Source organism: Malaya genurostris, chromosome 2 (genome assembly GCF_030247185.1).
Source record: "Malaya genurostris strain Urasoe2022 chromosome 2, Malgen_1.1, whole genome shotgun sequence".
NCBI lineage: Eukaryota > Metazoa > Arthropoda > Insecta > Diptera > Culicidae > Malaya > Malaya genurostris.
The window spans coordinates 223,924,295-223,943,033 of record NC_080571.1 but is presented as its reverse complement, the minus strand read 5'-3'; the positions used below and the strand labels follow the sequence as shown (position 1 = coordinate 223,943,033).

The window sequence follows — 18,739 nt, the reverse complement described above, 5'->3', positions numbered from 1 at the left end:
ATGCAATGATTCTGTACACTAAGAATCGGCTGCGAAGTCTGTTGAAACAAATTTCCACAAAAGGAATGTAATGCCAAGACTTTGCTTTGCTAATATTGTTTCTTGGGACCGAAGCTAATATACATCGACCAATGCGTTCACATGATACTGGATAATTATGGTAATGCATGGTACTTAGTTCCGAATGGTTAAATATGAATGATTAAAATATGAAAACTACCATGTGTTCCCATCGTGTATCTTAAGCGAACGACTGAATGCAAAAGTTGGATAAATGCAACTTAGTTTGGAAAACCTGTTCAAGTATTTTGAAATTCGGATAAAAACATTGAGTGCAAAAGTGGAGTGGACAAGGATTTTGAAATGTAAAAATCGTTTAAAAACATCTTTTTTGCAAGAGCCGGACAATAAACTTTTTAATGCAAATACCGACTAAAAATTTAACCGGTTCTTCGGAAGTGAATCTTTTTATCCCGTTTTTTTTTCATTCAAAGATTTTTTTACCGGCTATCGCTACGAATGAAGCATGGTTTGTTTGTTTGTTATCAATGCTAATGACCTAATGACCATGGAGACTAGCAATTCAAATGTGTTGGGCTTTTTGTGTTGTAAGCAAATTTATGAATAATATACGAGTCACATTGACCGTACTGATCATGATATGACTCCTCACGATAATTTCGCAGATGCAACGAATGAGCTACAAATGTTGGAGACTACGAAGTGATTCAGTCTTATCCTGAAACTTGAAAATGGCACTCCCTGCACCGGCACTAACCATTATTTCAAAACCGTAGTTCAACAAAACGTCAGGCTGAAATTAAACATATAAATTCAGAATTTAAACGTGCTGAGGTAACAGGCAGTCACGAAACGGAACCAGGTCGGCTCGAGCCTAGGATTAATTTAGTTGAACTAGTAGACAGATGATCTGTTCGCAGACGTTCAACTTGGAAACGGATTGGATGGATTATTAAGAAGATAAATTAAAGTTTACGACTTTTGTGGCAGCGCGTCAGAATGGGAGCAACCAGTGCCAGTGACTGGGTTGGCTGAAATCTTAAACAACAGAACAAACAGGTGAGCGCCTCTGTTGCCGGCACCCGGGACAGGAAGGAAGTAACTTTTTATGAGTTTTATTGAAAGTTTTACAATTACCTCCATCTCGCTTCCCGTCCGATGTAATGTTTCCTTCGGATCTACCGGCGCTGGGGTGGAAAATTAAATATTGATTAAAGTGATTTTCGAACGTTTTAACGCTGAAGAAAGTACGACCTTTATTTGAAAGAACGGGTGTGCTGTTGAAGGTTATATTACATTTTTTTCCAAACGGGTTTGACGTAAATTTCAGTGAACTGTTGAAAATTAACCAACTTTTTTAAACTATTTCCTACAAATATTTATAGTGTAAAAATAACAAATTCTACAAACTACTACTGTATTGTGCTAGTGCTAATGACTTTTACAAATTCAGTCAACTTTTCGAGTGAAAATACTGAATAAAAATACACTGAAGTGAATAAAAAAAAGGTTTTACTAGAAACACTTCATTCCATAAAAAATATCCATTTTGCTACATATCGAAGTTTGACAGGGAACATAATTTTCTTCGAGGGGAAAAAATTCACCCAAATAAAAAATGGTGATTTTTGTAATTTGACTTTCAATTTTTAGGATCGATTTTTTCAGTATTGTTTTAGTTTATCTTCGAAAATAAGTCTAATTTTGTCAATATTACAAGCACAACAATTAATTTTGGATTTATCATTTTCCGACGACTCAAAAAACAGTCTAGATCAATTTTGGGAAAACAAAGTAAGCTAAGTGTTTTTTTGTAATAAAATCTATATCTAGAGAAAGTTTCGTTCAAATCTGGAGAGGTACTGCCAAATCCGAGTACGATTTGGCACGAAATTCATCCATTCCTACACTGAAAAAAAAAATAATTTTCAGAATTTTTAGTCGATTTACAAATACATAATTTTCGAAGTCAATGAAATTCGTCCCAAGGTAGGTAATTATGTACCCCATCAGTCTTCCATATTTTACAAAATGGGCAATTTAAAGGGTAAAAAGTTTTTCTAACAAAATTTTTTTCTTATCCAGTACTGATACTTTCTGCTAATATCGGCCTTTTTTTTCACAAATCGAGTCCTGATGGATTTTTTGATGATAATGACTTTCATTTTAGTTTAGTTTTCGATAAAAAGATACTGAATAAAAAATCAGTTCTGACAGTTCTCAGTGTAGGGCTCGATAAGAGTATTTTCAGTATTGTTATTCGAAAATTTGACCGAAATTAAATTTCGTGAATTTGGAGGATTGTCATTCAAGATTGGTTGAAAAAGCTTGACCCTTTTCAAAAGACTGTCTGGATCAATTTAAAAAGAAAAACCTGATTTAATCCTAGTGGTGTAATGATGTCTCTCTCATATTACTTATATTTTCAAAAACATCACAACAAGATATTTTTTTCTAAAATTTGAATAAAATCAAAAACTTTCTTTGGTATAAACTACCATCATCTTTGCAATTTGTAAACAGTTATGTCAATTTAATATAGATTTAAATGTGACAACCTGGCACGCTATACAAAATTGAACAAAGCACGCTGTGTGCTAGGCAGTGCCGTTTTCTTCTTCCGGATCAGCACGTACCGACGCGTACCGATTTTGGGTCATTTTATATGACAGTTTGAAAATTTTGATACTCATTGCCTATAATTGTGAAACCGAAAGTCTGGATGAAATTGCACAGTATCTTTCAAGACACTGAGAACATTAATTTGAATCATGGAACTTGAAAATTGGTTAAACTGTTGCTGACAAATCGATTTGAGTTCCGTTTTTGGACCTTTTCTTCCCTAATATGTTACCTATGCGTTCGAAAGAGGACTAGTTGTCCCAAAGTAGTTTTATATATTCACTAACTAACAAGATCTGCAAACTAGATGAATTTATCAGTAAGTTTTATGAAAATGTACACCTCGTTTCGCCATCGCTTCTGGAAAAATACTTAAGAAATTGAAAATTTTCACTAATCGCACTGTAAAACCGGAACCGATAATCGGATCTGAATAAACTTTTTAGAGACTTTTTTAAGAATTTCAAGACCTTCTATTTGCTTATTAGTTAACTTCTTGTACTTAGCATTTTTCAAAAAATTTGCACGTATTCCATTGTAATTCCGGAAGTCAGATCCAATTGTAATTCAAGAAAACGTTTGTAAAAATCGGTTCAGTCATCTCTGAGAAAATTGAGTGACATTATTTATCACATACACACATACACACACAAGTAAATTGATTTTAAATTTTTATAGCCAATTTTTCCCAGTGTGTGATTGTATAAGTATTTCAGTATTTTTTATTCGAAAAAATGACCGAAATTGAATTTCGTGGTACAACACTTTTCTGCAAGATTTCAGATTTTTTATTTTGTTCCTTTTTAAAAGACAGTCTGGATCAATTAAAAAAAATGAACAGAATATGCAAAATGGCCTTTTCTGTCTACAATTCCAGAAAGTTTAATTCAAATTCATCATCTATAACGGCACTCTTAGCAAAAATGTGTGTACACACTATGAAAAATTCATGTAAATCCGCCTCTCAGATAAAGGGAGTGTTGTTATTAACTTATTTTTACAGTCCAAAGTATATGAAAATGAATCATCTCTTCAACTTCACATTAATTTAGCTGAATTTCACATCGGAATATACGCAAAATTAAATTTTGTATGTGCATAGATGCAATATTCTGTCATTACCAATGAAAATATGGCATGTTCGCATTTACATAATGTGGGATCGGGGTCATTTTGCCGAAAACCATTTCGTCGAAAGCCATTTCGCCGAAAGGGTTATTTCTTGATGACTTTATTAGAGTATCTACCAGGCAAATGTTTTGAAACAGAAAAATGTTTTTTTTTGTAAATTGATTTCAAATTTTTAAAGTCAATTTTACTCAGTGTGTAAATGTTTTACTAGAATTTTTTATTCGAAAATTTGACCGAAATTGAATTTTGTGAAAATCACTGTTACATCACTTTTTTGCAAGATTTTCATGTAAACCATATCATGAAAATCACATTTTTCGAATTGTGAATTTAAGTCAGTTAAGATTCTATGTGCATCTATAAAGACGTAAATTTACATAATTTTTTTCTAAGTGTGTACACACTATGACAAACTGTACTGTAATATCGCCTCTCAGATAAAGGTTGTTTTGTAATTAACTTAATTTTACAGTCCAAAGTATATGAAAATAAATCATCTCTTCAACTTCACAACAAATTTAACTGAATTTTACATCGGAAAAGACGCAAAATTAAATTTTTTATGTTAATATATGCAATATTTTATCATTACCAATGAAAACGGGATAAGGATTATTTCGCCGAAAGGGATATTCCTTGATGATTTTATTAAAGACTGTGACGCAACCAAAAACCGCTGCCATTTCGCAATGGTTCAGAATCTGCCAATGTTTATGGCTGCGTCCTGTTGTTTGCACCCGTCTCTAATCACTTTTGCAGTTGTTTATTCGTTTTCATTAGTTTGTTTCGAAATGCGTGGACTTTCAGCAGAACAACGTCGAAAAATTGTGTACAAATGGTGCACAGAACGCGGACTGTCACTGAGAAAGATAGCAAAAATGGAAGGAGTAGGTGAAAAAGCCGTGCGAAATGCAATCAGGAAGTTTGGTGAAGATAAACCGAAAGCGGGTCGAAAAAAAGGTCCTGCTAACCCTCAGTTGGATAAACGTATACTGAAGGCGTTCGAGCAAAAGAAGGAGGTTTCAGTTCGGGATGTGACCAAAAAAATGGGCACTTCGAAGTCAAATGTTCTTCGTACTAAAGAACGTTTGAATCTTCGAACCTATAAGAAGCAGAAACAACCAAAACGTAGTCCGAAACAAGAAACATCTATCAGGCCGAGGGTTCGAAAGCTGTACAATATGATTCTTGCTGGAAATTAGAACTTCATAATCATGGACGACGAAACTTACGTGAAACTCGATTACAGATCCTTGCCGGGACCACAATATAATACGGTGCGAGAAGAGCAAGTGTTAAACCAGTCCGAGACATCGATTGAAGTCGAAAAATTTGGTAAGAAAGCTATGATCTGGCAAGTAGTTTGTAGCTGCTTGCAGGATTTCGAAACCCTTCAACACCACTGCTTCAATGAACAGCGAAATATACATCAAGGAATGTTTACAAAAACGACTTCTACCCATGATTCAAAGCCACAAGGATCCTGTTGTTTTCTGGCCAGATCTTGCTTCTTGCCACTACTCGAAATCAACGGTAGAATGGTATACTACCAAAAATGTCACTTTCGTCCCAAAAGACATGAATCCACCAAATTGACCACAACTTCGACCAATTGAGAAATTTTAGGCATTAACGAAGGCACATCTTAGGAAACATGTCTCGGCAGCCGAAACCATTCAACAGTTCGAAAAAGATTGGAAAAAAAGTGTCAAAACTTGTCGCCAAGAAGTATGTACGGAATTTAATGAGGAACGTTCGCAAGAAGGTGCGCCAGCTAGTCTACAATGGCAAAGTAGCAAATGATGAGAATAATATTCTGTTGTTGTAGTCTAATATTATCAGTATATCGAATAAAATTTGAATATCTAGCACTTGTGAATTATTTACAGCGAAATCAAAGTGCGTCCATACTTTCTGGGACAGTCTTTAGAGTATCTACCAGGCAATTGTTTGCGGTATTTCCCTATAAAATTGCAAATTGGTCTTTTGAAAATGACAAAATTGACTTTCATAGTGATTACATAACCCTGGCAAAAATACAGAAACAAAATCGATTTAAAAATATTTATGCCGCTTTGAAAAAAAACACCATTTTTGATTAAGATTACATTGTACATTTTTGATTATTCTTCAGTATAATCTCCATCTAAAGCGATACACTTGATGCATTGGCCCTCCAACATTTTAATGCCATTTGAAAAAAAAACCTTCAAAATAGTCTTCCGTTTCCGTAATTACCTCAACATTAGACGAAAATTTCTTTCCCTGGATATAGATTGTAGTTGTTGGGGGCCAGATCAGAAGAATACGGGGGATGGTGGACCAATACGCATCGCAAATAATAAAATTTTACCATTGCTTTTATGCATGGATGCGCTTGTGCGTCTTTTTTCATATCATGATGAAATCTAGAACACGTCTGACACGATCAGCTGTTATTCAAACACTAGTGGATAGACTGTCATGAAATTTTGTATAGAGCCATCCAGAGGCTTGTTCTCAACAAAAATATACACGAAACTATTCACGTCATTCCTATGAGAGGCCCGGGGTTTTTCATTTCATGTAGTATCTTTCCTATCTACCGTTCAGAACTACCCGGCGAACGACCGCAACTAGGTTAAATCAGGGTATAAATGAACGACATAAATTAAACTAAATTACCGCTCAGACAATTTTAAGGAAAAATAGTTTTTTCTAACTCAAACTTTTTACTATCTAAACTGATTATTTTCCGGTGCCTTTCTGTGGAAAACTAAACTAAACTGAAAGTCATAATCATTGGAAAAAGATTTCACTGAATTCTGTCTTTGTCTCTGTTATTCAACCGAACGTTCGTAGTTATGACAAATGTTCAACCTATATCTTACGTTTCTTTTCTTCGAATTTTGACATTGGCGAGCTTGGCTCCGTAAGTTTATTGCAAGTATATAATAAATCCAAATTAGAGCTGCTTCGCGAGCACCGAGATTTTCTTTTCACCGCCAGCGTTAACATGGCCGTCTACTTCAAGCCAGGCCGGCAACGGATGGCGCACTTGGCCGACAGCGGAAGAGCAAACGCAGATATTCTAAGCTCCCGAACAATGAACGTAAAGCATTAGTCAATGTCTGCAATGAAATTTTCACGATAACATTTCTGAGTAACATCAACCTAAATTAAAGGCAAGTTAGTTATTTTCACTATGAATGAAGAACCATGAAAATAGTTCCAAATTTTGCTTTAAGTTTTGAAAATTGTGCCTTTCAAGATGCAGCCAGTTTTAATGAAGCGTTTACGACTAGAAATTTTAACTTAGGCAGTCGCAATCGGAAATTTTTTCTGATTTACGCCTGACAATCAGGTCAATATTGAACTTTTCAACTTAAATAAGTTTATCAGGAATACAAACATCAACAACTTTCATGCAGTATCCAAACTCTAGCAGTTAGACAGGTGACAGAACAATTGAAAAAAAATGAATCCACTTATAACACCTATTTGCCACCATTCAAATAAGTTTTTTTTCTCTCTCTCTTCTAGTTCTACCCGAACATCCGGTAGTGCTGAACCAGTGGGGTCAACAGCTCAACAGTTCAAAGCTGGGTCCTAAGGAGGAAGGCGACGACATCGTACTGACCTGTCGAGTCGTGGGAGGTAAGTACAATAACACAACCACCTACTACTATTCACATCCACAGGCTGTACCACAGCAGCACAAACGAGAAATATACATACTTGGTAGGATGCGAAAAAAAACTATTTCCGTGCGAGCAATAAAAGTAGTGCACGCTACAACAGGGATACATAATGATGAGCACTACTCTATGTTTTTTTTTCGATGCCCTCATCTGCTGCTGGTTTCCCTATTTTAAATTCGTTAAACGTTCCGATCAAACAACGTCATCACCCCGAACGAACTCCGGCAAAGTTTGTTTCCATCCTGTTTAAGAGTCTGTTTCGTAGGGGTTCCGCTTAAAGCGATTCATCAACTGAGCTGACCAACCAACCAGCCAACCAACCACCCAACAAACAACCGACGGTTTCCCGGTAGGAAAGAAAGAAGAGATAACCATCCTCCACCGTTAATAGGACTACGGCAGTAGCACCAGTCCCGAAAGCCGGAAATTGATACGGGTGCTCTGTTTGCACTGCTATTTCGCTCAACTTCACTTTCATTTGACTTCAAAGTTAATTATTATGCAGAGGAAGAGGAAAAAAGTATCCAACCGTGAGGAACCACTGACCCAACTTATCTGGGATGTTAGTTGGATACGAGTAGCCATTTTCGGATGTGCGCTACGACTGTGATAAATAATTGTCGACGGGATTTCCATGGTAAATTGTTGAACGAGAGCAGCTTTAGATTACTGTAATGTTTTATTCTAAAAAAAATTATGCTAAGTTATGAAACCTAATGAATGGGTTTGACGTGATGAATGTTTTTGATCATGTTTAAAAAGCGAAAAAGTACACTACAAAAGTATTTCTAATTCGAGGATCTTTTTAACTTTCTAGAAAAATATCAGGTTCTGAAATTTCTTTAAAATTTACTTTTTTTTCATTTTTTAATAGCAATTGATACAAATGTAATCGATTAACATATAATAAACCCAAGATGTTGATTTCGAGCTTCAAGTGAAGTTACTTCCATTAGTTGAACATATGGCAGTAGTCACAACTTGATGCGTTAAAGCCCAATTTCACTCGCAATTTTTACAATCACTCACAATTTTTAGAGTCACTTCACTATTCCAATGATTAATAACAGTCTGAGAACAAAACAATCAAATAAGGTCCCATAAGTTTCTATTGAATTTTATCCAAATCAGAGCTCCGGTTCTTGAATTATAGGATGATGAAAGTTGTGATGGGTATGAAACAAAAAACACAAAAAAGAATTTAAATTGTGTTCAAAACTATTCCAAACTGTAGGACTTGTAAGTTGATGACAAAACAAACTTTCTTTTTGTCTTTCTTCTATAGAAAGGCTATGCAATCACTGTGAAAACCAACTAAATGTCATATACCATTCGACTTAGTTCGTCGAGATCACAAAATTAATGTTAATGTAAATGTGACTTTGTAAAAATCAGTGTAAATTGAGTGACATTATTTGTCACATACACACAGACATACATACGTCTGTGCGTATGTGACAAATAATGTCACTCAGTTTACACTGATTTTTGCAAACTCAGATTCAAATGAGAGGTCTTATAAACTGCTATTGCATTTTATCCTGATCCGACTTCCGATTCCGAAATTACAAGGTAATATGTGGTAATCTATGAGAAAAAACGCACTCAATTTCCTCGAAAATTTATTAACCGATTTTTATTAGGATTTTTTAATAAGATGTATCGGTATGCATCGGAACGTGCTGGCACGGAGGAAGAAAACACCACCGTCTAACACACCGCGTGCTTTGCTCAATGTTGTATAGCGTGCAGGGTTGTCACATTGAAATCTGTAATACTCGTCATTACTGTTTCCAAATTTCAAAAGTGATGGTAGTTTATACCAAAGCAAGTTTTTGATTTTATTCAAGTTTGAAGAAAAAATCTTGATAGACTCTTCTAGTGATGTTTTTGAAAATTTGAGTAATATGAGATAGGCATCATTACACCACTAGGTTGATATTCTTTTATGTCTATTTAATTAACTCCGGCTTTGGCCTAGTTATGGTCCTTCGCCGGGGTGAACAAACTTTTTCTTTATTATTAAGAGCCAAGAAACATTATTTATAACAGTAGTATATATGAGTATACACAAAAACCTCCATTTACAAAGTAAACGGATTAAATCGAGATAGTTAGAAAAAAAAGTTTACGTTATTTGAGATTTTGTACATAACAAGTCACTTGGCTGTTTTTGAAATGGATGTGAAAAGTAGGTGCAAGAAAATGATGTTTGAGGTGGTTCTAAATTCCACGATGGTGACTTCCAGTTTTTTGATATTCCTTGAAAACCCTTACAATATGGGTACTTTCGGAACACTTTTGATGAGTAGATGTCGGAAAACGATGTTTGAGGTAGATGATATTGATGTCGGAAAACCATCGTTTTTCGGTACCTACACATTAAATCCGTTTCGAAAATACTTAATACCTTTAAACCGAAAGTTGCTATGTTGGACTTCGAAATGACATAGTAAACAGAAACATAATTTTCCGGCTCTTACTAATCAAACCTGTTCCGAGAATACTAATATTATAGCGGTTTTCAATGAATTTCGATAAACCGAAATCGCTAGCATGCATTTCAAAAATACAGTTTTCCGGAATCTACTCTTCAAACACGTTCCAAAAATATTCATATTGTAGTAGTTTCCATGGATATCGTTTTCATCTTTTGCAGAAACATACTCGAAGCAGATTTCGTAAAACCGCCCAAAAAAAATACCTATTCTTATTTTTTGCTCAAGTGTTGATAATTTGTTTTTTTCCCCATCTTTAGAAAGACTTTTCAAAAGAAACATGAAAAAAGGCATGGCTTGAAATGAAAGGTCCTACAATCCCATAGAACCTTATCAATATTCATCCGGATACGACTTCCGGTTTCGGAATTACAGGCAGATATAAATCAAAATTTAATATGAAATAGCTCAAACGCAAGAGCCCATAAACAATTGTTGGGCTGCGCGAAACGCCTCTATAAGCAAATTGTTACTTGATTTTTTTTTATTCAATAATATAATATAATATTAAGGCACACTGCTTAAGCTCTAAGATGCCAAGGGTAATATTGTTACTTGATGATCACTTTACCAAACAAATTTCTTACATACACTGAGATCTCTACTCGGATGTCTGTTCTCTGTGCCTTTATATCAATCGAGAGAAGTCATAACTGTTGCCACAGATTACTCCAATAAAATTATAAACACAGTAATCCTGATCATGTTTATACTAAGTTCAAAATGCTCATGCGTTCTTTCTAAAATAACTCATCTAATGTCACAACTATTGCTGCTTTGGAAGTACTATTTACCTTCCCAACATAATATTTACTTTCTCGCACCTGGTAATCTTACGCCCTTTAAAATCCTTCCAAAATATTGATAACTGGAAGAATGTATAACTTGTTATAATGGCGGTTTTCTGTTGAATGGTCGAGTCGGTGATAGTGACTACAGCCGCGAAATGAGACCAGAGTCATCTTATTCATTGAGATGTTTCTGCAGCGTTTTCCAAGAAGAATTCTTTGTGACTCTCTGCGGAGTACAGAAACCTTTCCAACAAGATTCTGTGGCAAATGAATTTATTTCTACTCGGACATTCAGACAGCTTTACAAAGCACTTATTTAATGATTATTCGCGATGGCATCACTTGTTGAACTGAAATCGGAGAGATCAGCTTATTAAACTGGTACTATCGGTGCACGATCATTCGGATATTACTATCAATCAATGGACTGACGAATTAGTTAGAATTGAGTGAACGGTGGCCAGTTTTATTGGTCACAAAAACAAAGAAAGTTAAACAAAATAATTTTTATCATATACGAATAATAACACATAAAGGGTGATTTTTTTACTATTATCTTCTCGGTAACACTGTTTTTGACAGATCACGCATGAATCGTGTCTTTTGTCATTGTCAAACTTGTTCAGTTTGATCTATAATTTAATCATGAATCGTTGAGTTGACCGCCGACCCGCCGGCGGAAGCGGCGGCTCTTGCATACAAGCCTGTAACCGCCTCGTTTGCCCGGTCTACTCAAAGCTATGTTTCTTTGCTTTAGTTAGGTCCGAACGAACGGTAGCGAGGTCGGACAGCACAAGAAGCAAATCGATGTGGCGAAGCCGCATTAAATATCACTTAGTAAACGGAAAATACCATATACATTGGCTTGGTAGATACACCTATGCAATTGCTTTGATGCCTAGTAGCTAATAGTCAACAAATTTTTTTGGGAACTCCGTTGTGATGTTCATGAATCAATTTTTATTCAAGAGTACAAGAATCAATCTTTATTCCAGAAGTACAATTGTAGGTCAACAAAACGGGCGTAAACGCTATCATCTTTCATTAGTCTTTATTTTAAATCAATTCCAATTACGATATTTAAACAGTTGCAGGATTCGGCGAAATGACCCTTTCGGAGAAATGGCTTTCGGCGAAATGGCATTCGGCGAAGTGACTAATTTGGCGAAATTAGCCTTCCGGCGAAATGGCTTTCGGCGAAACGGCTTTCGACGAAATGGCGTTGGCATTGATCTAATTGAATTGTGCCTTTATTCCTACATATCACTCCTTCTTTCCCGTTGACAAATTCAGAAAATGATATAAATATGCAGTAAAGACATAAATCCAGAGAAAGTCTTTACGGAATTACCGAAAGGTTTTACTTGTTATAGCAGAACTTAGTAATAAAAAGATAATAAATAGTAATAAGTAGGGGCCTCAACTCAAAAAAATCTCGAAATGATTAATTCCAATCTATGCCAAAAAAAATTCTTCAGTAAATCAGTTTCTAACACACAGGTATTCGCTTCTTAACTTCAGAACTCAGGCGAAATCGAAGATGACGAAATGATGGTATCTTTGGATGTAACCGCCTTATTCCCAAGTGTCCCGGTGAAGGATTCAATCAATCTGTTGGAAGATTGGTTACTTCAACAAAATAGTAGTAGTTTATGGAAATGCAAAGTACGATCTTATCTTACCCAAACTCGGCTGCATGGATGTAAATTATTTCAAATTCAGAGGGGAATTTTATAAACAATTACAAGGGGCACCAATGGGTAATCCATTCTCCCCGTTTTTATGTGAATTATTTATGGCAAACCTTGAGGAACTTTTAAATAAGCAGGGATTATTACCAAATCGCTGGTGGAGATACGCAGAAATAATTAATGATTTACATAAAAATATTAAATTCACCTATGAGGAAGAGAAAGACAACAGTTTACCTTTCTTGGATATTCTTATTGTCCGGGAGGCAAAATACTTAACTTTCGAAATATATAGGAAGCCAACCAATACGGACCATGTCTTACCAAATACTTCTAATCATTCCCATCAACACAAAACGGCAGCATTCCACCATATGATTCACAGAACGCTATCCTTGCCCCTTAGAAAAGATGCTGCGAAAAAAAAAGAAAAACTTTATTTTCGAAATTGGAAAGTTCAATAGATATCCATAGCATACAATCCAAACCATCTTCGATAAAAAATTAAGACTGTTGAAAAAACAATCACTTACAATTTTGACCCCTCCCCCTTCTGAAAATTTTAAAAGAATATCGGTGGACTTTGATCGAAATATTTCACACCCATTAAAATCAAAACTAAAAAAATTTGGTTTAGATTTAGTGTTCAGCAGTATGAACTAGCAATTGAAAACTTTACTAGGTTCTACAAAAGATCCTGCAGAGAATTTGAAAAAGTCTGGGGTATACAAAATCTCGTGTCCTCATTGCGATAAAATATACATCGTACAAACAAAAAGAACACTAGACATTCGTTTCAAGGAACATATCTCAGAAATAGCGAAAGCATTCAAAGAATTGGAAAAGGGACTACCACATCACTTCCAGTCAAAAGTAGCAGAGCATGCCTTTTTTGAAGATCATGAACTCACTACTTATGACATAACATGGAAATTAAATTCAGCAGAAAGCTTAGAAATATTCAAAAATAACTCCATCTCTTTATTAAACCGAGACCAAGGGAATAGATCTTCTTGGCTTTTCCAGTTACTACCCATATCCAAGATAAAAACAAACATACAAAACACTTAACTCTTCCAGTTTCTGTTACCTGTTTTTTTCTTTCCAATTTTTTTTTGTTCCTTTTGAGGTTTACCTACTTACGTTAGTATAAAAGAAACTTCACTGCAGCATTCTTTCAATAAACTTATAAAACCGATACACTGAAGAAGGATGTAAATAACATTCCGAAATACGTATCTGTATTATAACGTTTGATACACTTTTGTGAAAATAGTGACTTTGTGAGAGTGTAATGACGTGACGTAGTATAATTAAACGGTACAACAACAATACTATTAGTAATAAAAATTGTTGCTGTTTAATTAAATCTCTTTAATTCGGTACAAACAAAGCAAAGTCAAGGTTACTACATTCGACCTTCCGTTCCAATAGACCTTGCAGCTGACTCGTGAGTGTACAGCTCTGTTTCATGGCTTTTGCTACGATCCAACGGACACCAAGAATCGTTTCAAGTCAGAACTCGAACATACGACAGCACCTTATACTCCAAATTGCCAACACGAACAAAACCTACGGTAGCTATATTAACTTATCAAAGATTCATTTGTTATGGTCTATCCTCGGACATTCTTTGTCCAACAAAAGGGCGAATCCCACTATATACGTCTCAGTTGCCATCTGTTGATTGTTTAAAGTTTACTGCCCACTAAAAATGAGCCAGCGCCTGTAGGCACCAGTTTGGGAATCGCTGGAGGGACCAGTTTGGGTATCACCTGGCTAGCAAATGCGACAGTATGAATTAATATGCACCATTTACCAGTCAAACAGATGTGTGCATCTGTGGTTCAGTCGATTAGCGGATGTACTTTGTGATTCAATGATTCTCGATTCAAGTCGCGGCGGTCGCTGACGGCCTTTTTTTTATTTCAATGAATGTCAGTGCAAGTTAACACAAATTCAATTCCCGTTTGAAGTAATCACGTTCTTCATAAATTAAAAAGTAACAAGGCTCACAAATTTCGAAACACATTTTTGTGCATCTGTATAGATGCAGTATCTATGTTAAACTTCACTAAATTCCTCGGAACCTGGTCCGGCCTTTAAGCGTATTCTCAATAATTTATCTGAAACTTTAGCAAGCCACCGAAGAAAAAAAAACCATTCAGAAACACCAGCAACCATTCACCAGCCCACCAGCACCAACCTTGCTCATCGCATCTCTTCAAACATCATCAATAGGTTGGTTGACTGACTTGTCAAGGGAAACTTTTGCCTGAAAGGACTTGATTATGACTTTTGAATGCTAGCAAGTGAAGCTATTTGTGAATAATGCCAACGAGTTCCACTCGAAGGAAGGTGGGTAGTGCAGCGAACGGAAGTAGCTTTACAGTGAAAGCGCGGGCCCCAAAAGCCAGTCAACAAATTGGAAAAGTTTTCTGTACCGTTCCCTTTCGAAGATGTTGATTAGTTTGATAATTTTTTTAGACTGCCATCAGCCCATCGCTCGGTGCGCTGGTTAGTGCGTACCGGTGTTGCCACAAAAGAATAGTTTACTGAAACACTGTCGGTAGCTAAGTTAGCGGACCCAACCGGACAATCAGATGCCGTCGTTCGAGCGATATACTGTACCAAAACTTACTCAGAACGACTCGTTTTGGATCAACAGGGCCCGAAGGCGACGAATTGATGGGTGATGATATATGTACTGTTGCTTTCGTTGAAACACGTGCACGAAAATTCTGTAGTGCTCATTCGCCCACACACCCACGTCTACACCCAAATGCCCCGACATCCGACAGGTGGAAGTGGAATATTGAAATTTAAATGGATGAAATTAAATGGAAATTTTATTGGAAAAGTTTTCTTGTTACCCGTTGAAAGCTATTCTCGGTTCACTCGGCACCCGAGTTAATTCGCATTGAGGGACCCTACATGGTTTCGACTGCACTCTCCAATTTACCTGGTTGAAGTTTGAATTTTATGGGACACTAAATGTCAGCGAGCAGTTAGCTGGAGTAGTTCCGTTCTTTCACAACAGTGCATAAATAGTGAAGCAGTTACTTTCTGATCGAAAAATCTATCGATTGAAAGTAAAGTATTATTTTTGGGAAGAAATCATAATCATAATTTTACTACTTTACGCTCTGTTTGCAATATCTAACAAGGACATACTACCAACTTACGCTTGAGGTTTTTGACTAATACACACCAAGTTATGCTCGGTTTGTTGCAACACCTAGCTCAATCCATCTAATAGTGTAATGATGGCTTTTTGAATGAGCGTTAGAATCATCGGAAAACATTCCTTCGATTATTTAGATTTGTTCATCGTCACATGTACATATGATGGTTTCAAATATTGAATACTCATCACTGCGAAACGAGAACTTATTCGATTTTCGATGTTTGTGACAATCGGTTTAGCCATACCCGAAAATGTGCTTTCGACAATGTCGCTTAATTTCCTGATGAAGATCATGCAGCACTCGATGATCCAGTTTATTATTATTTCCTAAACTAGCATAACCTACAAATCAATACACCAAGAAGCTCCGTAACCGGAAGTCAGATTCGGAAAAAAGTTTAATAGCAGCCTATGGCCTAAGCTTGGGAAAATCGGTTTAGCCAAACCAGAGAAAATTAAATAAGATCGTTTTTGTAGTTTATGACCACTATTTCTGGTACTTCAAGAAACAAGAACTGGGAAACGTTATTAACGAAGTTGGTTCGTATGGTCAACTACAAACGACCTCCAAATTGGAGCAATATTGAGTCCAATTTAGATGATTTTTACCTTAATTTTACTTGTCGTTCTTAATGACGGTTTTTAATTTTAAACACTCATGATTCTGTAATTCCGAAACCGGTAGTTGAATCAGTACAAAATTCAGGAATTCCGTATGGGATCAAAACCTTTCATTTGAACCTAGTCCGTTGATTGACAATAACTGCTGATTGAGTCCAGTTTTGATTTTTTTTTGCAGGTTTTTTGCCTCGCCGCTTTAAGTGGTAGTATAAAATTTTCAACATTCTTCGCCTTGTAATTGCCGAATCGAAAGCAGGATTCGGATGTAATTTCGTATGGGACAGAAAAACCTTTGAATTGAACCTATGTTTATGAAAATCAGCCAATCGATCTTCGAGAAAAGCTAGTGATATTACTTAACACATACACATATTCACATGCACACACAGACATTACTCAACTTGACGAACTGATTTTAGCGGTCTCGGTTCGAATGACAATTTTCACAACGATTACATAATCTTTTTAAATGAGAACAGCAATAAGAAACATTAGATATTCGAAAAAGAAAACCGTGCGCACTTTGCACAAACTGATTATCCACGAGGTACCAAATCCCTTGAATGACTACAATTTGCTAGCGACTAGTATGCCATCAAAATGTTTCGTTCTTTTGGCACGTTAGGAAAAACATTGTACTTCGGTGCAAATAAGTGTTTTGAAAAAAAGCAACAACTTTACGTCTACTTGGCTTAGCATGTACTGATGAGTCGAAGACGCAACGTAAAAGATATATATTATAGACATTGTTTGTTGTTAATTGAAGATCCAATTATTATTTATCTAAAACATAAACTTTTTTCTACTCTACATTTCAAAGAAAAAAGTGTGATAAAATGATCGAAACTAGGTCGAGCTTTCGATGGTCGACGCCTCTCTTTGTACAGATTTTTGTCCGTGTTTAGAATTTTCACCCCTGTACAAAAAACAACTCCTTAACGCTCCAAGAAAAGATTTTTCCCTTCTTTAAAAATCGTTATCGATTTTTCAATTATCAATAAATCGATGTTTTTTTCTACTGAATGAATTTCCAAGGCGACAAATGTGTTTCTGAACAAATAAAAAAAGAACTGTCAATCTTTATTACACAAAAAAAGTTTGTGCAAAACGACATTTAGAAAATAAAACACATAATAAATGTGTTATGTGCAATGTCCACTTGTGCTAAACAAGTACACGAAATCGTTTCGTAGAATACCGTAACTATTTATTTTACTATTCTGATAAATAAAGCAATTAAAGCAACCAAACTTTTCGTTTATTTAGTTTTGAGGATCATAGGGAAAAATATTTCTTTTTTTTTTTTGACATATGCATTCTTCTATGTTTCCTGATGATATTATCTTACTTTACACCCACAATAGCTAAAATATTGTGTTGATCTGACATATTTCGTCCTGGACATCTTATGGTCGTAAAAGGGTAAAAAAAATTATAATGTGAATGTTTATACATGGACATGATTATACTTCAAACGACGATTATGATCGAAAAAGCATGACGTCACACGCTAAAAAAAGGGAGATGTGCAGATGTGTGTAACACATCTTTCAATAAATCGGGTGACTAACTAATACAAACACATTCTTGTATGACAAAAATCAATTTCTTTTATCTCCTCCAAGAGCCAGACAATCATTCCAACGCTTTCCAAACTTTTCGATGCCGAAGGATTTGACTTTTGCCTCAAAATCGCTTCTGGACTATGCGAGAGGATGAGGAATTCAAAGTGTAATTTAACCATCGTTGCCATCAATTTTGAATCGGTTCATTGTCTTGGTGAAACAGTCATGTTTTTTCTTCGACATATGAAGTTATTTTTCCTTGATTTGTGCGTTCCAACGATCTAACAACTCAATGTAATATTCGCATTTGATTGTTTATTTCCTTTCTCAATATTTCTGTTGTGCCTTTGCACGCTGATTCTCCGACTGCAGTCCACTCAGATGACGATTGTTTTGATTCCGGAGTGAAGTGATGGATCCATGTTTCATCCATTGTCACATATCGATGGAAAAATCTGAATTATTACTTGTAAACATGACCAAACACTGCCTTATGTCATTAATGGCAAGTTGAATTTCGTGCTTGAGGTCTTTAAGCCCGCGGTCAAGTTGAGGTATTCCAGTCGGCGTCAAATCGCAGCTTCTCGGAGGACAATTCACATCACCATTTCTGCTGATTATCCGATTTTTAAAGATGGTTCGCAGAACAACGATTGTTTCGATGGCTTTGTGGCACGTAGCGCCGTCCTGTTAAAAGCAAACATTTTCAATAATAAATTCCATGAATCAATCTTTCAAATAAATGTATAATCATTGATATCCATCAAACCGTTTTTTTTTTATTATTGCAATTTTAAATTCGAATTTTTAAGGACGAGCTGTCTGTTTTGTTCACATGCAGGCACAAACCGGGCAGAAAATGCGATACAGCATAAATTTATAGATTCCACTTTATGCGAAGGTTCATACTGCGCAGAACGATGCGGTATTTT

The 18,739-nt window shown here is 35.7% G+C and overlaps 1 protein-coding gene across 1 annotated transcript in view; it reads left to right on the top strand.

Annotated features, from left to right (window-relative positions):
* LOC131427758 (CD166 antigen-like) overlaps positions 1-18,739 on the top strand; it is a 1,130,565-nt gene that overhangs the window by 884,163 nt on the left and 227,663 nt on the right. Inside the window, exon 6 of the mRNA XM_058591222.1 lies at positions 7,297-7,410. Coding sequence (XP_058447205.1) covers positions 7,297-7,410 — 114 coding nt within the window. The remainder of the gene's footprint in view (positions 1-7,296; positions 7,411-18,739) is intronic.